At 49.9% G+C, this 18,830-nt stretch overlaps 1 protein-coding gene across 2 annotated transcripts; it reads right to left on the reverse strand.

Moving 5' to 3' along the window:
• Positions 1–2,823: 2,823 nt before the first annotated feature.
• Positions 2,824–15,741, reverse strand: ZGLP1 (zinc finger GATA like protein 1). 2 transcript variants are annotated; one of them, XM_077329770.1, is made up of 6 exons: positions 15,591–15,741; positions 11,539–12,117; positions 8,354–8,448; positions 5,643–5,736; positions 4,669–4,799; positions 2,824–3,978 (listed from the first exon to the last, which is right to left on the reverse strand). In XM_077329770.1, the coding sequence occupies exons 1-6, from the start codon at positions 15,719–15,721 to the stop codon at positions 3,965–3,967; spliced, it is 1,044 nt and encodes a 347-aa protein (XP_077185885.1). In that variant the 5' UTR covers positions 15,722–15,741; the 3' UTR covers positions 2,824–3,964. The 2 variants fall into 2 exon arrangements, with proteins under 2 accessions (XP_077185885.1, XP_077185887.1); XM_077329772.1 differs by lacking the exon at positions 15,591–15,741 and adding an exon at positions 14,931–15,033.
• Between the last annotated feature and the right edge of the window lie 3,089 nt (positions 15,742–18,830).

Genomic DNA, 18,830 nt, shown 5'->3' on the forward strand with positions numbered 1-18,830 from the left:
TGACTACCCCTGCTTTAGGATGCTTGGGGCTGATCCTGCGTTGAGCAGGGGGTTGGACTAGATGGCCTGTGTGGCCCCTTCCAACTCTACGATTCTATATCGCCCCTCCATCCCCCGCAATCCAGGGGTCCCCAACATGGTGCTCGTGGGGGCCACTAACATATTTCCTGGCACATACAGATGGGGTAGAGAAGGATCAACTTCAGCTTTTACTACCTTTTATTACATCGGTTATTTCTGGGCTTTTATGCACTGGTGTTTTCCACTGGTTTTACTGTGCATTCCCATCCAGGGGGAGGGGCACTCTGTTCCTCACCCCGCTTTCCCTGTGCATGTGCACTGGGTTTATTTCTAGCTCTACATGGACTTTCCTCTCTCTAGTGCTCAATTTGCTGTCTCCTTGCTGTTTCTCCGTGTTCCTTGAGTGCTATCCTGGGGGGTTCTCCCCTTGCTTTGCTCCAATCTGAACATCATTCAAAAGCAGAACAAATTCTGAATCCAATGGCACCTTTAAGGCCAGCAAAGTTTCAGAGTTGGAAGGGGCCATACAGGCCAGAGTTGGAAGGGGCCATACAGGCCATCTAGTCCAACCGCCTGCTCAACGCAGGATCAGCCCTAAGCATCCTAAAGCAGATGTGAGCTTTCGCATTCATGTCCATTTCGTCCGAGAATGAAATGGAATTGAAAAGCATAACAATTCCATCGGATTTCCCCCTTCCACCTCTTGAAGATGGCCCCTCCACCACCCACACTGTGCAGCCATTCCTTATTGCTCAGTTTTGTGCAGGGGACGTTTTCTGAAATTGCAAGGAGAGATTCTTCCAGGGTCATCTTTGCTGAACATTTAGCAGGCCTCCCCCGTTCTGTAGTACTAGACACTTAATTTTTCGATACATAGACGTTCATGTTAAGTTTATGACTCCTTCCCTTCAAAAAGATAAAACGAATGCAGGAGAGAGCTAGGAACCCAGATTCAGCTGGTTTTTGAGCTGTTACACAGCAGAATTTCACACACACCCCCAGAGCACCACCAGCCAAGTTCTCAGGACTGGTTTATCCAGGGGCCCTGCGCTGTGCCTTTCCCCCATGGATCAGGGCCACAGCTTCTCAGCAAATTAGCAAGAACGCCGGGATGGAACGCCCTGAAGTTAGGAAAACACAAGCACAGTAAACTTAACCAACTTAATATTTTAAACTGGTGATGGAAAGTTGCCACAGGGTTTCTGGCAACAGGCAGTTTGTCATTACCTGCTTCCACGTAGCAATTTCCAGATTTCCTTGGTAGGATCCCATTCCAGGAGGGACCAGGGCTGGTCCCTGCTTAGCTTCCAGGATCCGACACGATCCGGCTAGTCTGGGGTATGTTTAAAAATTACAGCTTTCTTTTTCATTAGATCTGAACCCCGAGGACTCTGCTTTGATTTCATATGCTTTGTACAGAATTCGAGCCTCATTTTTCTTTAATGACGGGGGATCGTTAATGGGTGGCGTGTGTTAATTAACAAAAGCTCATTTCTAATAGGAATTGGACCCATTCCAAACGTTCAAAGATGGTGGTTTATTGAACCTTGGGGGGACGGAATTATTGATTTCTGGCTATGAAACTCTGTAAGAAATGTCTCTGTATAAAAAAAATTTTTTTTGATACGTTAAAGAAATCACAGAGCAAGGATATCGCTTCCTCAACTACAGGAAGAATTTTCTAAATTGCTTTTAAAGAAAACTTGGTATCAGCACTTTACTTGCACAGGGGTCATTTTAGCCACCGAATGGTTTTTTTATAATGATGCCTGTTCTTCATTTTCCTCTGCTTGAGCCCGTCAGGGAAACCAAGCACCACACAGACGGAAAGAATTTCCTCAGCGTGATCTAATGAAAGGTTTTTTTTTTTTTTTTTAATGGCCAAACCCGTCCAATTGCTTTGACTTTCAGGCAACTTGGAGCAGAAGAAGAAGCCAGAGCCTTTTAGAACTGGGTACAGAATCGGGAATAGAATAAGGAAACCTGTCAGTGAATGTTTGGGCTCCCAAGACATCTGGATGAAGTCTTGTTCTTGCATTGTGTAAAGCAGGGGTAGTCAACCTGTGGTCCTCCAGAACTACAATTCCCATGAGCCCCTGGGGGTTATTAGACACATTCCTAAAAAAACACATTTGTCATGCACACCTGAAAAAAGGCAGTGTGAATTTGTCCTTGTGTGTTCTACATAGTCCCTTCTCTGAAGACAGTTGCCAACCTCCACCTGGAGTCTGGAAAATCTTGCAGAATTATAACTGATCTCCAGACTACAGAGAATCAGAGTTGGAAGGGAGCTCCTGGGCCATCTAGTCCAACCCCCTGCACTGTGCAGGACACTCCCAACCCTGATGCTCACCCACTGTCACCTGCCACCCCCTTGAGCCTTCACAGAATCAGCCTCTCCGTCAGATGGCTCTCCAGCCTCTGCTTTAAAAAAGAGATATCCGCTTTGGTGGGTGAATTCTATGGGACTGTACTCTGCTCCTCTCCCCAAGCTCCACCCTCAATTCTCCAGGAATTTCCCAGCCAGGAGTTGGCAACCTCCCCTCTCGTGCATTTCCAGAGCCTGCCACTAGAGGGAGATAGCACTGGGAAATGCACATCTTGGCATTCCAAGAATTTCTGTACACGCCTGAGAACTAGGAACGGAAACTTCTAGGCTTTCTCCTGCAAGCTCACACATATCCAGGATTAATCTAGGCGGCACGGTGGCAGTTCCAAGCAGAGCTACATCACAAGCTCCCCCCCCCAGCCCCGCCCCACCTTCAAAGAAATTATGGGTTACCCAGTTCCTCCATATGCAGCGATAATTCTGAATATTTATTGCAGAAGCATTGAGACTTGTTCAGAGATGTAGAGGCAAGTTAAGCCATTCACCAGGAAGCCTGCCTGTTATTACTTTTGAACAAAATGCGGATTTAGTGCATGCACCGAAAAGAACAAGTCAAGTTATTCATACCTGTAAATGGCACACCTTGGCTTTTTTGTCTGGCTGTTTGGCTATTGCAAAAACCGTCACATTTTGCCAACATAAATACTGAATGCACAAATAAATACAGTTAAAAGGAAATCCATACTGTCTCGACAGCAACAATCAGAAGTGGACAGCAACATACAGAAAAGGGCATCCAAGATTCATTCGTTCGTTGAAAACTACCTGCACGTTGGTTGTCTACCCTCCAACAAACTCTTTGACAAGCGTATATAGAAATATTTCACAGCGCGGAGGTTACATGCTTCGTCTTGGTTATCTAGGGCAAGGGACAGGCAAGGCCACTGGGTCAGCAAAGTGCTTCATTAAGAGGAAATTATTCCTTTTTGGAAAAAATTCCTGAGCTGTTGAAAGTCGTCCTGTATTGGAAGAGGTAGCGTGAATGCTATTTCTGCTGGACAATCCCTACCTGCATCTGTTAAATGATCACAGTCCCCCAGAGCGTACAATATGAATGCTAATTTTGGACTTTGCTATGTCTTTTTAGATGGATTATGGGTGGGGATTGGGGTTGAGAGAGAGAGAGAGAGAAAAAAAGAGACAGACACACAGATAGAGAGAGACCTTACACCTAGAAGTCAAAGAACTTTGACAGATGATTTCTGCCCAGATCTTCTCTTGGCTTTCCAGGGAAGGCTGCAATTCCACCCTCTTATGACCACTTCCAGTTATTGCTAGAAGGCAGAAATGTGAGAAACCCTTTCCTGAAACAACACCAACTCCTTCTCTTTCCTCCTTTGAAACAGGCACACAAAACATGAAAAAGAAAAAAAACAAACCACAGGAAATAGTGGAGCAAGTACCGAACAAACAGAACCAAGCAAAATTTCATATCCCTACAGGCTCTTCATGGGCATCTCGAACATTTGTCTTCTTGCTGTCCATCCAGACCCTTCATGCATTTCATCCAGATTTCCTAAGAGTTCTTTTGGAATCCAATCTTACTGGAAAGCCTTAAGTTTCCACATCTACAAAAGAAAAAGGAACTCCTTAGATAGGCAACATTGCCTGGTTTTTAAAGCTGGCCAGAAGCGCAGGTGGTTGAGAGACTGATGCTGTTTGAATCATATCCCAACTTGCTTCAACTTGTTTGATATTTATTCCTCCACAATAAAAAAACAAATTATTCCATTAGGGCAGGCTTTTTCAACCAGGGTGTTGTGAAGAGGAGGGAGTTAATTAATTGTGCATATTTTTAAAAATGTGTTAAACATTTCTTGGACTATATGACCATATATGGACATGTAGAACTACCTCCCCCTCTCAAAATGGCCAATGATGGGCCTGGAGGGGGTGAGAAGGGGAGGGGCTCCGGGTGGGCGTGTCCACAGCTTTGCTTCCCACCCATCTTCTGCACAATCGTGCCACTTTTGGGGTTTCTCGAAGCCTGAAGGATGTTTCAGGGGCTTCTTAATGGTAAAAGAGTTGAGAAACGCTGCATTCGGGAGTCTGGATCTTTACCGGAGAGTTCTCAGCCCCAAGCTCCATTCCATAGGCTTCCTTTTGAGTAGCCATGAGATTTATGCTGCAGTACAGCTACTGCCCTGACTACTTCTATGGTGCAGCTAATATAAACTAATTTTATATGAGAATAGGCAAAAGGCTGTTCTGCAATTGCAACAGGCATTTCCCCCTCTTCCGCCCCGAACGCCTGGTACCTTTTCCAGATTTCTGCTGGGCGGCCGCCAGGTGGAATTTGTCTCCACAACTGGAGCAATGAGAACATGGCTTCCCTCCGTGCTTTGGAATATTCCAGCACTGAAAACACCGGATTCGGTATTTTTTGTACCTGAAAAGGAGAGGAAAAAAACAAGGACCCAAAGTTGAGGTTATCACTGGTCATCCTCCTTGCAGCGTTCCTTCACCTATACCAGCCTTTGGCCACCTTTTGGCTGTGGAGATACTGCTGAAAGAGTTTCCAAGCTTCAAGGTGCCAGGAAGTGATGTCAACTGGCCACGCCTCCCTGTCACACCCCCTGGAAATGAGACGTTTAAATGGCTGGGGGCCGTCCTCTTCCCATCCCCCTCCAGGCCCTTAAATGGCCACTTTAAAAGGGAGTGTGTCAACCTGCCCAGATAAAGGTAGATTTTTAAAAAAGCTTTCTCTTTTTTCTTCTTGCAGAGCCGGAAATGGCAGTCACTCACAGAGGAAGTGTCTGTGTGATGTCACTTCTGCTGACATGTGAATTCTGGAGGCGTGGCCTGCTGACATCACTTCCGGGATTTCTCGAAGCCTAAAGAATGTTTCAGGGGGTTCTCAATGGTAAAAAGATTGAGGAAGGGTGATCTCTGACATCCCCTGGTTAAACAGACGTCCATAATTTTATCGGATAATGTACACCAGGGGTAGTCAGACTGGGGCCCTCCAGATGTCCATGGACTACAATTCCCATGAGCCCCTGCCAGCTGTCAGGGGCTCATGGGAATTGTAGTCCACGGACATCTGGAGGGCCCCAGTCTGACTATCCCTGAGCTACACCATCCTCCGTTAAATAGACAGAGATAACTTCAAGACTGATAGTGGCTAATCTACAGAAATCTACTGATTAAACAGGCGGCAGAAACTTCAAGATTACCTCGGGACAAACCCTGGTTCAAAATCACGCAGGATATTAGGTGGTGAAAACAGTACCTAATTCCGCAAGCGTTACAGAGAGGGGTCCCGTCTTCAGCATCTCTCCACTGCGGGGTCTTTCTGGTCTTGCAAGAGGCACAGCATTTACTCCCTTAAAGAGGAAAAAGGTGGGCTTGATTTGGTTTTTAAAAAATTAATACGTCCGAGCTTCTCAAGTCCATCGGCTTGGATCCTCAGCAGCACAAGCGGAGGCACCCAGCGGAAGGCTGGCTTCCCACGTCACTGCAAACTTCCGCCCCCGCCCTAGTCATGACCCACAGCATGGGGGCAGAGTGGGTCAGCAGCAGGAGGGGAGGGTCTTTGCAGAGTCACTCTGCAAATGGAAAAACTTATACCTTGATTAAGACTTTGTGGGTCTTAAAGGTGCCCCTGGATTCAAATTCTGTCCTGCTGCTTCAGACCTACACAACTGCCCTCCTGAACATATAAATAATACTTATACTTAGCCATGTATTTCTCTGAGGAGGAATTTCTGAGAGAGGGACCTGCCTTTGATTTCTTTTAGAAGGCAAAACACTGAAATTGTACAGTATATCTGTAACACTGGGGATGGGGGGGGGGAGTTTGCAGTCAAGTCACAGCTGACTTATGGCCCCAAACTTCCTTGGGGTCTCCCATCCAAGTGCAAACCAGGGCCAGACCTGCTTGGCTTCTGAGTTCCGTCAAGGTAAGGCCCGCCAGGGACACCCAGGTCAGGGTTTTACCTTTCTTTTCCTGACATTTGCTTTAGTTACATATACAGAAAATAAAACAATAAAACTTGAGATCATAAGGACGTAAGAGAAGCCATCTTGGATCAGGCCAATGGCCCATCCTGTTTCTCTCCCCCTCTTTCTTCCCGTGGGGTTCTCCCCTTCTGATAACACAAACTGAAAGGTTGCATTTGCAAGAACATCATGAACATGGAAGGAACCAGGGAAGCTGCAGGAAGATCGCATGCTGGCAGGAAGGCCTGGAATAGGGCCCATTCTGCACACAAAGGATAACTTTCAATGTGCTTTGGCAGCTGGGTTTTCCTGTGCGGAGCAGGAAAATCTGCTTCTAAAGTGCATTGAATGTGTATTCTCTATTGTGTGCAGAATAGGCCTAGGAGCTTTCTGAATCACAGTTTACACCAGGGTGGCTCCGGCCAGTCCATGGACATCTGGAGAGCCACAGTTTGGCCACTCCTGGTTGATACAAGACAGAATGGCGTCTGGTAGTCCTACACCCTAAGCTCAGGACCAAAAACTGTGGGTGGGTTAGTGTGTAGAAGTTAAATCTGCACATCCTCAATGGCACATACCCCATGCACTCCAGAGATGAGGACGAGGAGGAGGAGTAAGAGGAGAATTGTTTATATATCCCACTTTTCACCATGCAAAGGAGGTCCAAAGTGGCTTACAATCGCCCACCCTTCCTCTCCCCACAACAGGCACCCTGTGAGGTAGGTGAGAATGAGAGAGCTCTAAGAGAACTGTGACTGGCCCAAGGTTACCCAGCTGGCTCCATGTGGAGGATGAGTGGGGAGTCAAGCCCAGTTCTCCAGATTAGAGGCTGCCGCTCTTTAACCATATCTGGCTCAGTGGGGAAAAAGCTCTATGGAGTTTACCCTTGAAATCAATTTAAAATAAGAGCTTATTCACGGGGGAAAGAAGCGATCCATAAATCATCATCATTTGGGTCTATGTGCCCATCAGGGATTGTTTTTGCCTGAGCCGACACATTTCTAGGCCACAAATGTAGGTCACACAATCAGCTCATTCAGTCCTAATTAGAATGAAGTCCCAAAGAGATCAATGGGAAATACTTCACAATTTAGCTTGGGAAGATGCCATCGGCTAGATTTCACAGAGTTCCGCCGCGCTGGGAACAGACAGCGCAGCGGAACTCTGTGAAATCTAGCCAACTGAAATGGTTTTTCTTACGGCAAACACAATTTAATGCATAAATCTAATTGAAAAGCCCTGGGACGGAAAGCAGCATACCTTCTCCTTTCCTCACAGTATTTGCTATACCAAATGGCCACAGATCCTGGTCAACACCTGAGGAAGCCTTAAGATGCTATATTTCCACATGGGTGTCTTGGGGCTCGTGGGAATTGTAGTCCACGGACATCTGGAGAGCCACAGTTTGGCCACCCCTGCGTTATGGCAAGCAAAAGACCTCCAAGATGACACACAAGCAAGTTTTCTCCGCCTCACCTGTAGATGCCACCCAACTGGATTATGCCATGCTGTTTTGACGCCCCGGCCAATCCAATCCCATCGGGTCTCAGAAGCTAAGCAGGATCAGGCCTGCTCCATGTTTGGATGGAAGACCAACTGAAAAGTCTTGGGTCATTACAAAAAGGGATCCCCCACCTTTCAAGGCCTGTGGGCACCTTTGGAATTCAGACACAGGGGGGGTGGATGCAAATACAAAATGGCTGCCGCCAGAAGCAGCGCCAACCCCAAAATGGCTGCCACTGGAGGTGGAGCCAATCCCAAAAATGGTTCTTGCAGGACGCAAAGCCAACCGCAAAATGTCAGGGAGTGCGGTCATGCTGAACTCAGCATATCAGGTAGAAGGTCAGGATACCTTCTGCTCTGCCAATCGATCTCCAAAGCCCCATTTCGGAAAAACCCAGGGTCCCATTTGCCATCCATGCTCTTAAAAGATCACCACTCATGCTACTTTGTGCTTGGAAAACAGCACCTATATTGACCACCCAAAGCAACATGACGTACGGTGGGTAGAGAGAGCGCCTTCCTTCTCCTTGGAACAAGCAGCGTTGCATTCTTCTCTGGTTAAGGACACCGGAGTCCTTTTCTTTAGCTTCTCGCTGGACACGGATTAGAAGGATAGTATTTCAGAGATGCTTTACGGGTCTGATTTCCAAACTAGCTGCCACCATCTTTACGCCCTGCCCTGATTCTCAGGGTCGCAAAGAAGCCTTGCTTCCCTCAACCACCTTTATGGATCACTATTTTTATTATTTTACAGAAGAAGAAGAAGAAGAAGGAGGAGGAGGAGGAGGAGGAGGAGGAGGAGGAGGAGGAGAAGGAGAAGGAGAAGGAGGAGGAGGAGGAGGAGGAGGAGGAGGAGGAGGAGAAGGAGGAGGAGAAGAAGAAGAAGAAGAAGAAGAAGAAGAAGAAGAAGAAGAAGAAGAAGAAGAAGAAGAAGAAGAAGAAGAAGAAGAAGAAGAAGAAGAGTTGGCTCTTATATGCCACTTTTCTCTACCCGAAGGAAGCTCAAAGCAGCTTCCATTCGCCTACCCTTTCCTCTCCCCACAACAGACACCCTGCGAGGTGGGTGAGGCTGAGGGAGCCCTGAGATTCCTGCTCAGTCAGAACAGCTTTATCAGTGCCTGTGGGGAGCCCAAGGTCACCCAGCTGGCTGCATGTGGGAGAATGCAGATTCAAACTCGGCTTGCGAGATTAAGTCCGCACTCCTAACCACTACACCGAGCTGGGGCAATTGTTAACAAAACCTCTTGACATCAACCGGAACCTCCCTTCTAGGATGACACCCGTGGATTACACTCTAGTTCCAGAAGCACTGTCAAAAATTGGGACTTCTGACGCTCCCCGTTGGTACTAAGATCCGGTACCCAAATCACTTGCTGCTATAAGCTAATTTTAATTGCTATTAACTGAATTAACAAACATTTTGTATGATCTTACGTGAATGAGACGTTTCAGAGACTGGAGCTGGTCCACTGGGAGGGCGATATCAACATTAAATGATAATAAAAATAATAATATAGTTTGAAGGGGGGGGAGGGGGAATGGCACAACTATTTAAAGACCTGACCCGGGTTAGCTTGATCTCATTGAAAGGCAAAAGCTAAGTCAGCCCTGGTTAGTACTGGGATGGGAGACCACCATGGAAATCCAGGGTTGCTATGCAGAATAAGGCAGTGCAAAGCACACCTCCAGCCCTGACTTGGATGTGCCAGGTTAGCCTAATCTCAACAGTAAAGGTAAAGGTATCCCCTGTGCAAGCACCAAGTCATGTCTGACCCTTGGGGTGACGCCCTCCAGCGTTTTCATGGCAGACTCAATACGGGGTGGTTTGCCAGTGCCTTCCCCAGTCATGACCGTTTACCCCCCAGCAAACTGGGTACTCATTTTACCGACCTCGGAAGGATGGAAGGCTGAGTCAACCTTGAGCCGGCTGCTGGGATCGAACTCCCAGCCTCATGGGCAGCATTTTCAGACTGCATGTCTGCTGTCTTACCACTCTGCGCCACAAGAGGCTCTATCTCAACAGTACTTAGCACCTAAGCAGGAGCAGCCCTGGTTTGTGGTTGCCAACCTCCAAGTGGGAACAGGAGACGACCTGCAATTACAGCTCCTTTCCAAACGACAGGGATCAGTTCCCCTGGAGGAAAGGGCTGCTTGGGAGGATGGGCTGAAGTCACTTCCCCAACACCTCCCTCCCCAGGCTTCACCCCCCCCCCCAAATCTCCAGGAACTTCATAACCACAAGCTGGCACCCTTGCTCTGGTTAGTTCTTGGATGGGAGACCACCAAGGCAGTCCAGGGCCAATGTCCAGAATGAAGAAGAGGGGGAAAGGAAAAGGGCTGGCTTTCTGTACCCCACTTTTTACTAATGGAAGGAGTCTCCAAGTGGCTTGCAAAACACCTTCCCCTACCTCTCCTCGCAACAGGCACCCCATGAGGTTGGTGGGGCTGAGAGAGCTCTAGCAGAAAATGCTCTGCAGGAAAGACGGCTGGCCCTGGCTCACCCAGCAGGCGGCATGTGGAGGAGGAGTGGGGAATCAAACCAGTTCTCCAGATTAGAGGCTGCTGCTCTTCACCACCACAGCAGCTGGCTCCCAGAGAAGCAATGGGCAACCACCTCTTGAAAGCAAGGTTTTTTAAATCTGCAAAGCCAAAGAGACCTAGAATCATAGAGTGGGAAGGGGCCATAGAGGCCATCTAGTCCAACCCCCTGCTCAATGCAGAATCATAGAGTGGGAAGGGGCCATACAGGCCATCTAGTCCAACCCCCTGCTCAACGCAGGATCATAGAATCACAGAATCATAGAATCATAGAGTGGGAAGGGGCTACACAGGCCATCTAGTCCAACCCCCTGCTCAACGCAGGATCATAGAATCACAGAATCATAAGAGTTGGAAGGGGCCATACAGGCCATCTAGTCCAACCCCCTGCTCAACACAGGATCATAGAATCACAGAATCATAGAATCATAGAGTGGGAAGGGGCTACACAGGCCATCTAGTCCAACCCCCTGCTCAACGCAGGATCATAGAATCACAGAATCATAAGAGTGGGAAGGGGCCATAGAGGCCATCTAGTCCAACCCCCTGCTCAACGCAGGATTAGCCCTAAGCATCCTAAAGCATCCAAGAAAAGTGTGTCTCCACCCTTTGCTTGAAGACTGCCAGGGAGGGGGAGCTCACCACCTCCTTAGGCAGCCTATTCCACTGCTGAACTAGAATCATAGAATCATAGAGTTGGAAGGGCCATACAGGCCATCTAGTCCAACCCCCTGCTCAACGCAGGATCATAGAATCATAGAATCATAGAGTGGGAAGGGGCCATACAGGCCATCTAGTCCAACCCCCTGCTCAATGTAGAATCATAGAGTTGGAAGGGGCCATACAGGCCATCTAGTCCAACCCCCTGCTCAACGCAGGATCAGCCCTAAGCATCCTAAAGCATCCAAGAAAAGTGTGTATCCAACCTTTGCTTGAAGGTGGCCTGCTGGGTAAAAGCCAGCCCACCCACTTTCTAAAACCACTTGCCAGGTGCCAGAAAGGATGCCAGAGTCACGGTTCCCAGGGTCATCACCCTGGGGATCCCAGGTGTGGACACACACGGAAAAAGTTTTGCTCGGATGGGGGCCGCCTTGACCAGTACGGTTCTGCCACCGACACCAAGAAGAGCCCCCCGGCCTCGTTACCTGCTGTACTGGTGGCTCACGAGGAGCCCGCAGCCCTCTGAACTGCTGTGCTGGAGGCACAGCTGCATCTGGAATGTGACCCCTTTGAAGTCCGGGTCCAGATGTTCACAGCTCCTCCTGGGCCTGCCCTGCTTGCGGGGCACTTTCCTCACACCCTCCTGCGACTCTGGCCTGCCCGGAAGGCCGGTCTCCTGAAGAAGCACCGCTCCAGGCTCCTCCGCAGGGGCGTTCGCCTGAGGCTCTGAGAAGAGGGCGCCGGAGGTCCACTCGTGGGAAGCCCCTTTGCCTTCTGCAGACTCGGCCCAATCGAGGGGCTTCGGGATGAGGCTTGAACAGTGCAGGCTGATGAGGCTCAGAGTGTCCAAGGAGCCAAATGGGGCTAAAGATGGGAAGAAGCCGTTGTCCTGGGGCACCCCGATGTCGCACGTGGGGTGTGCGGTCAAGCCGGCCTGCTGCTGAAATCTTTCCGGGTTGCCGGCAGTCGGGTCCAGGTGGGAGAAGAGCAGGTCAGTTTCCGGGACGAGGCTGAGGCGGCTTGGGATCTGGAGGCAGCAAGCCATGCCGCTAAACGGCTCACATCTGCAGGGAAGAGAAAGAGCCAGCAAGCAAGGAAGGAAGGAGCAAAATCGCCCGTGATGTCCTGCTCTACTCTCTCCCCTGTTCAGCTTCTGGAGGGAAGAGACTATTTCAGGGGTCTCCATCCTTTTGGACCCTGCAGGGCGCTCTGGAACTCTGACAACTGGGTGGTGGGTGCAGCCACCAAAATGGCTGCCACAAGTGGCGCACCCGAACACAAAATGGAGGCCATAAGAGGCGGGGCCGACTGCAAACAGCCCCTTACAGGTTTCTACAAACAAGAAGGGCATCTATGGATGACGTTGGGGAGGGGAGAGATCTCACATCCACCCACAGGAGCCCCCTGTGAAATTCTTCAAAATGGTGCCAGTGTATCTCCCCCCTCCCTGCAGGTTCCTCTCAATTGCTTTTATTCATGCTCCTATGGGATAATTCGTCTAGGACAGTGGTTCTCAACCTTGGGGTCGGGACCCCTTTGGGGGTCAAATGACCCTTTCACAGGGTCGTGGCGGGCCAAGCAGCTTGGCCAGGGGGGCACCATCCACACAACAGCCTTGCGGGGTAGATCGAGATAGAGCAGAAAAGAGTGAGATCGGCATGGTGGGACAAGAGGCAGAACTGAACTGAGAAATCCCAGAAAAACACCAATTTATATACAATCATGACCAATGGGTCAGTTTCAGTTTAATTTCTGTGAAAGAACCTTTGCATAATTTTATGGTTGGGGGTCACCACGACATGAGGAACTGGATTAAAGGGTCGCGGAATGAGGAAGGTTGGGAACCACTGGTCTAGGATGCCTTCCCTGAGGAAACACTTGCCAAAACTTCCCTCTTGATACACATACACTTCTTAAAATGGAAATTGGGCGAGGTGAAATACATGCCATGCCTACTTTCCTACCAAACCTAGTCTTCTTTTACTGATTTAGCCCTATAAAATACATCATGGAAAACTGTCCTGTTTACCATTTATATGGAATCATTTCCTTTACTATAAAGAAAACTGCAAATTTAGAATATTTGAGGATGAGTCGCAGACAACAGTGCCCTATGTTCCCATAGATGTATCTTAATTTTGGTCACCTGAAAGGTAGGGGAAGAATAAGAGCTGAAAGCAGAAAACGGATTATCTAATAAACAAACAAACTTGTATTAGTTTGACAACATCTGTCAAAACCAAAAGACACATCTGCCAGCACAGATGGATATTATTATATCACTGAGCACATTGTTTCTAAAAGTATTCCTATTTAAACAAAAAAGTAATCTAGAACATGTTGCATATGTCTACAGCAGGGGTAGTCAAACTGCGGCCCTCCAGATGTCCATGGACTACAATTCCCAGAAGCCCCTGCCAGCGAATGCTGGCAGGGGCTTCTGGGAATTGTAGTCCATGGACATCTGGAGGGCCACAGTTTGACTACCCCTGGTCTACAGTATGTAGGAGCAATCATTGGGTTCTGGAGGCTAGATTTTAGTTCATATCTTTTGATGTTTTGTTTATTATTTTTATTTTGGGAGCCTCTCCCTAGAGAGGTGTAGAAAACTCCTCTAAATAAAATTCTAATGTTGCACTCTTCTATAATTATTTTCACACTATGTGTGTTGAGGAAAACCTTCTCTTGCATTTCATTCATCCCACAAGGGAGGTGGGAAAATAGGGTTCCCCTGACCTGCATTCCTCCAGATCAGGGGTGCCCAGCTTCCTTGAACTTGAGGGCACCCTTGGAATTCTCACATAGGGAGCGGGATGCAAAATGGCTGCCACATGAGGAGGAACCAAGCAACAAAATGGCCGCTGAAGGAGGTGGAGCCTCACATGGAGGAAGCTCGGGTGCAGGGGAGAAGAGAGATAATTTACAAATAGACTGAAAATAATGGCTGGAAGAAAATTAAACCAACCCTGTGTTGGCCACCCCCACTGAAGCAACATCAGATGTCCAGTCAGTACCCCCGCAAGACCACACCCACTTTTCAAAAAAAAAGTTTGAAGGAACCAGGAAAAGTGTCAGGAACCAACACACTGGCTATGAGAGCTACACTGAGGAGTCTGCTTTGGATGCTAAGGTGACCAATTCCAGGTTGGGAAATCCCTGGAGATTTGGGAGGGGGGTGTTCAGGGAGGGACCTCAGATACAGCCCACCCTCCAAAGCAGCCAAACTTTGCAGGAAGGGTTGCCAGCTCCAGGTGAGAGAATACCAGGAGATGTTGAGGGAGGAGCCAGAGGAGGGCGGGGTATGGGAAGGGTCATCAAACAGATAGAGTCCACCTTCCAGAGTGGCCATTTCCTCCGGGGCAGGGGTGGCCAAACTGTGATTCTCCAGATGTCCATGGATTACCATTCCCATGAGCCCCCTGGGGTTCATGGGAATTGTAGTCCATGGACACCTGGAGAACCACAGTTTGGCCACCCCTGCTCCAGGGTAACTGATCTCTGCCACTGGGAGATCAGCTGTAGGTTGTAGATCCCAACCATCATCTGTAGGTTGGCAACCCAAGTGAGATCTAAACTCCACCCTCCAAAGCAGCCTTTTCCACCAGGGGAACAGATCTCTGCCACCTGGAGATCAACCCAGGGGATCACTGCCGCTGCCACCTCCTAGAGGGCTACCATGCCCCAGAGTCCACCCTACAATCAGAGACTCTGGAGAGCACCTCTAATTCCAGCTCCCAGGGTGTTCCCTGGAGGCTGGCAACTGGCCAGACACCCCAGTTTGCCCCACTGGCAATAGGAAGCCATGCCTCAGAAATTACACATTTTGGGGAGGCTGTGTAATTTCTGAGGCATGGGAGGCCAAAAGCAACTCACTCACTTCTAAGAAGAACCAAAAAAGAAAAAAAAAAGTTAAAAGGCGGCCTGGGGGCTTTTGGGGGCCCCGAACCTGTTTCTGCGCCTCCCCCGCCCCAGCCAGCCCCTCGCCCCCCCTTCCCTCAGGCACGAGGCGCGCGCAGCCCGCCTCCCCGCCCACGCCCTCAGCCAATGAGAAGCGCCCGTCCCTCGGGCCACGCGCCGCCCGCGAGCCTCTGGCGCCAGATCCCGGACAGGTGCGCGCTTGAGAGGCGGCTCGTGCCTCCTTGCGCGCGTGGCCACCCCGGGATCCTCCGTGCGAAGCGCGCTTGGGCCCCAGTGGGCCAGACTCAGAAGCCAACTCCAGGGGGGGCAATGCCTGGAGTTTTGCAGGCAGGGACCTCCGTGGGATCTGTTGCCTGTCGCCCCCCGGCATGCTGCCCTGTTCTCCGGCGGAGCACAGCCTGGCGCTAGGATGCAATTCAGGAAGCGCGCCAGCCACGACCTGGAGGTTGGCAACGGTCCAGAGCAGCGAGCCTCCCGGGCCCCTGCGCTTTGGCTGCCGCTGCAAAGAGCCGGGCTCGGGGTGCAAAAAACGCGCCCAGCTGCAACCTGGCGTCCTGCCACCCCCCCGGGTCTCGATCCGCCGCGGGTCTGCAAGGCTGGAGAAGCGGCAGGAGCTCACCTGGAGCCCCGCGGGCCGCCTGCTGTGGCTCCGCCCGGGCCGGGCTCGCCTTCCAGGCAGGGCGGACACAGCAGCTCCGGCAGGACCGAGAAGTCCGGCGGCTGCCCGTCCACGAAGAGCTCCCCCGCCATGGCCGAACCCGGGGCCCGCCCCTCCCCTTCCCTCCCGCAGATATCCCGGCTGGGCGCTTAACGGGCCGCACCTGCGGGCCAGGTGCAAGAAGGTGGTTTGCCAGCCTGGGATCTTCGGGCCCCGGGTTCGAATCCCCGCGCTGGCAGGGGTTGGGTTGCCAGCTCCCAGGTCGTGCCTGGGGCATTGGGGGCTCCCTCCCCATCCCTCAGATACTGGGGTCTTTCTCAGCCCAGAGCTGGCTTCCATGGTTGTGGGTGACTCTGGGCAGGTTCACCTGCTTAGCCTTCTGCACCTTTCAGGGTTATTGTGAGGAGAGGGGAAGGATGCGGAAGCTGCTTTGGATCCCTGCTGGGAGGAAGCAGAATATAAGAACCAGCTCTCCTTCTTCTCCTTCAGTAATCTCAGGGCTCCCTCAGCCTCCCCTCCCTCACAGGGTGTCTGTTGTGGGGAGAGGAAAGGGAAGGCGACTGGAAGCTGCTTTGAGACTCCTTTGGGTAGAGAAAAGCGGCCTCTAAGAACCAATTCTTCTTACCAGTTACACAACGACCCTGCAAGCTAGGTAGGTCTAGCTGGAACATGAGCCTGAGGAGTGCTCTTTAGAGTCTGTTCTACACCTGGGCAGCCTGCCCACCTTGGTGGCTTACAGCAAACACACCAGTGCAGTCCGGAGATCGGTGAAAGAACACTGCAGCTTTTCCTATCCATCCATCCGTCATCTGCCCAAAGCAGGCAAGGAAGAAACCGTTCTCTTTCAGTAAAGAGTCTGCAACAACAAGAAGCTCTCTGGGATCCTCAGAAGAGCCCTGCTGGGTCAGACCAGTGAAGGTCCCTCCAGTCCAGCCTCCTGCCTCACACAGTAGATAGCAAGTTCTCTGGAGGGCAGAGAGGCCGAGGCCTTCCCCTGATAACAACACAAGAAGAGCCCTGCTGAATCAGACCAGGAATCAGACCTGGTGCAGCATCCTACCTCATACTGTGGCCAACCAGTTCCTCTGCAGGGCCAGCAGCAGGACGTGGAGACCATCCCTTCTGGCGAACTTCCCAGTGGCATTGGACTGGTTGTCCAAACGCAGGATGAGATGGGTAAAATATATTAAGTTTGTCTCATTTCCCCCCATTGTTTCCTTTTAGTCTTTTAATGTTTCAATAAACCATTTACTTTGTTTCAGCCAAAACTGGAGGGGCCTGCCTCTTTGCCTGTGGAGATGATGGGAGGAACTGTTTTTTTGCTTTATTTAGCTGTGATGGAAAATGCAAAACCCGACTAGGGTGGGAGAGCCCCCCTCTCCTCTCAAGCATCTGGCATCTTGGACCCCTGGAGGTTTACAGCAGCAGGAGCTGTTCACATCCACTCTGCATTGGGCTGTTTTGCCAAACCCTTTGGCCAAAGGATGATCCAGATTTGTCATGGAAGTTCAGAGCCTTTTCCAGGCACTTGATGGAGGTGGGGCTATATTTTAGACGGCTCTGATTGGCAACTAGCTTCTGACATCAGAGATGGGGCTTGGCATGGGATTGGAGGAACCAGCCCGTCACCTTTACATGGAAGGCTGGCTTAGGTCCAGTCCCATGAACCATAAATATTTGGTTTACTGATGTAACAGGATTAACTTTTGCTTATATATTCCTATTGTTATGACGGTCAGTTCATAGTTTGAGGAAGAGTGCCTGCACTCGAAAGCTCACGCCTTGAATAAATCTTTGTTGGTCTTAAAGGTGCTCCTGGACTCTGATTTTTCTGTGCTGCTTCAGACCAACACGGCTACTCATTGGAAACCATAAATATCTGGACACTGGTGCTGATGCCAATAAAGGTACTCTATCTGGTCATATGGGATTTTGACTTGTGTCCAGTGTAGACCAGGAGGCTGTATCCAGGTTAAGGACAACATCCTGGTACTGCAAGGAACTCTGTACATGCTCTGAGGAACCAGCAACGAGGGCATGGACGAAAGCCACACTGAGAATCTAGATCAGGGGTAGTCAAACTGCGGCGAATGCTGGCAGGGGCTCCTGGGAATTGTAGTCCATGGACATCTGGAGGGCCGCAGTTTGACTACCCCTGATCTAGATCTTTAATACCAGGCAGAAACGGGGTAGTTTCAACTAAGACACAGAAAATTGTTTTCTAGCCTCACAATAGGCCTTTGAAACTGCAGTAGGGGTGACTGGGGTGGGCCCCAGTCCCAATTTTTTGTTACATATACCCAGGAGTGAATGCAAAATTGCCTATCTGACTGTATTTGTAGGATAGGCTACCTTGGCATGTTCAGTCCTGTTTGTCTTCCCCTCCAAAACATGGTGTTTGAAGAAATGGATGCCAAGAGGGTCAGGAAAAACATAAGGGTGAATTTATTTAGTGTTGCCAGCTGCTCTGCAGTGGGTTCGGGCAAGGGAGAAAGGCAGCAAATAGTTTTAAACATAATAAATACCACCAGTGATTAAAAGAACCCTACTGGATTAGACCTACAGTCCATCTGGTCCAGCATCCTGTCTCACCCAGTGGCCAACTGGCTCCTCTGAAGGGCCAAAAATACAGTACGAAGGGCTTCCCCTGATGTTGGGGGTGATGAAGGGCTTCCCCTGATCAGCCTTCCCCTGATGTTGCCTCTTGGCCCTGGGATTCAGACTGACTGCCTCTGAATGTGGAGGTTCTCAGCCAACATGGCTAGTAGCCACCGACAGACTTCTCCTCCATGAATCTATCCAATCCCCTTTTCAAGCTATCTATTCCTGTGGCCATCACCACATCCTCTGGCAGCAAATTCTACATTTTAATCACTCTGTGTAAAGTGGTGTTTCCTTTTTTTCCATCCTAAACCTACTGCCCATGAGATTCATTGGGTGCCCTTGAGTTCCAGACGTTTAGGAGGGAGAAAAAAAAAATCCTTGTGAACTCTCCACACCATGCCTAATTTTTATAAGCCTCTATCATGTCCCCCCGAGTAGTCTCTTCTCCAAACTAAAACATCCCAGTGTATTCAGCCAATCTGGACAGATTTGGGCGAGGCCACAGTGCAACAACATGAGTGCCGGGGGCTATCCTTCAACCTGTTCAATCACAAGGCAACGGGGCTGTGACCCACCTGGGCCAAGGAAGAAAGCCAA

The sequence above is a fragment of the Paroedura picta genome, chromosome 3 (assembly GCF_049243985.1).
Source record: "Paroedura picta isolate Pp20150507F chromosome 3, Ppicta_v3.0, whole genome shotgun sequence".
Classification (NCBI taxonomy): domain Eukaryota; kingdom Metazoa; phylum Chordata; class Lepidosauria; order Squamata; family Gekkonidae; genus Paroedura; species Paroedura picta.

Bases quoted from the DNA above. Each gene is read 5' to 3' on its own strand.
- ZGLP1 (XM_077329770.1), bottom strand. From the start codon at position 15,721: ATGGCGGGGGAGCTCTTCGTGGACGGGCAGCCGCCGGACTTCTCGGTC. The intron at 12,118-15,590 runs GTGAGCTCCTGC...TCTTCCCTGCAG, and splicing joins GGCGGCCCGCGGGGCTCCAG to ATGTGAGCCGTTTAGCGGCA. The intron at 8,449-11,538 runs GTAACGAGGCCG...ATCCGTGTCCAG, and splicing joins GTGAGCCACCAGTACAGCAG to CGAGAAGCTAAAGAAAAGGA.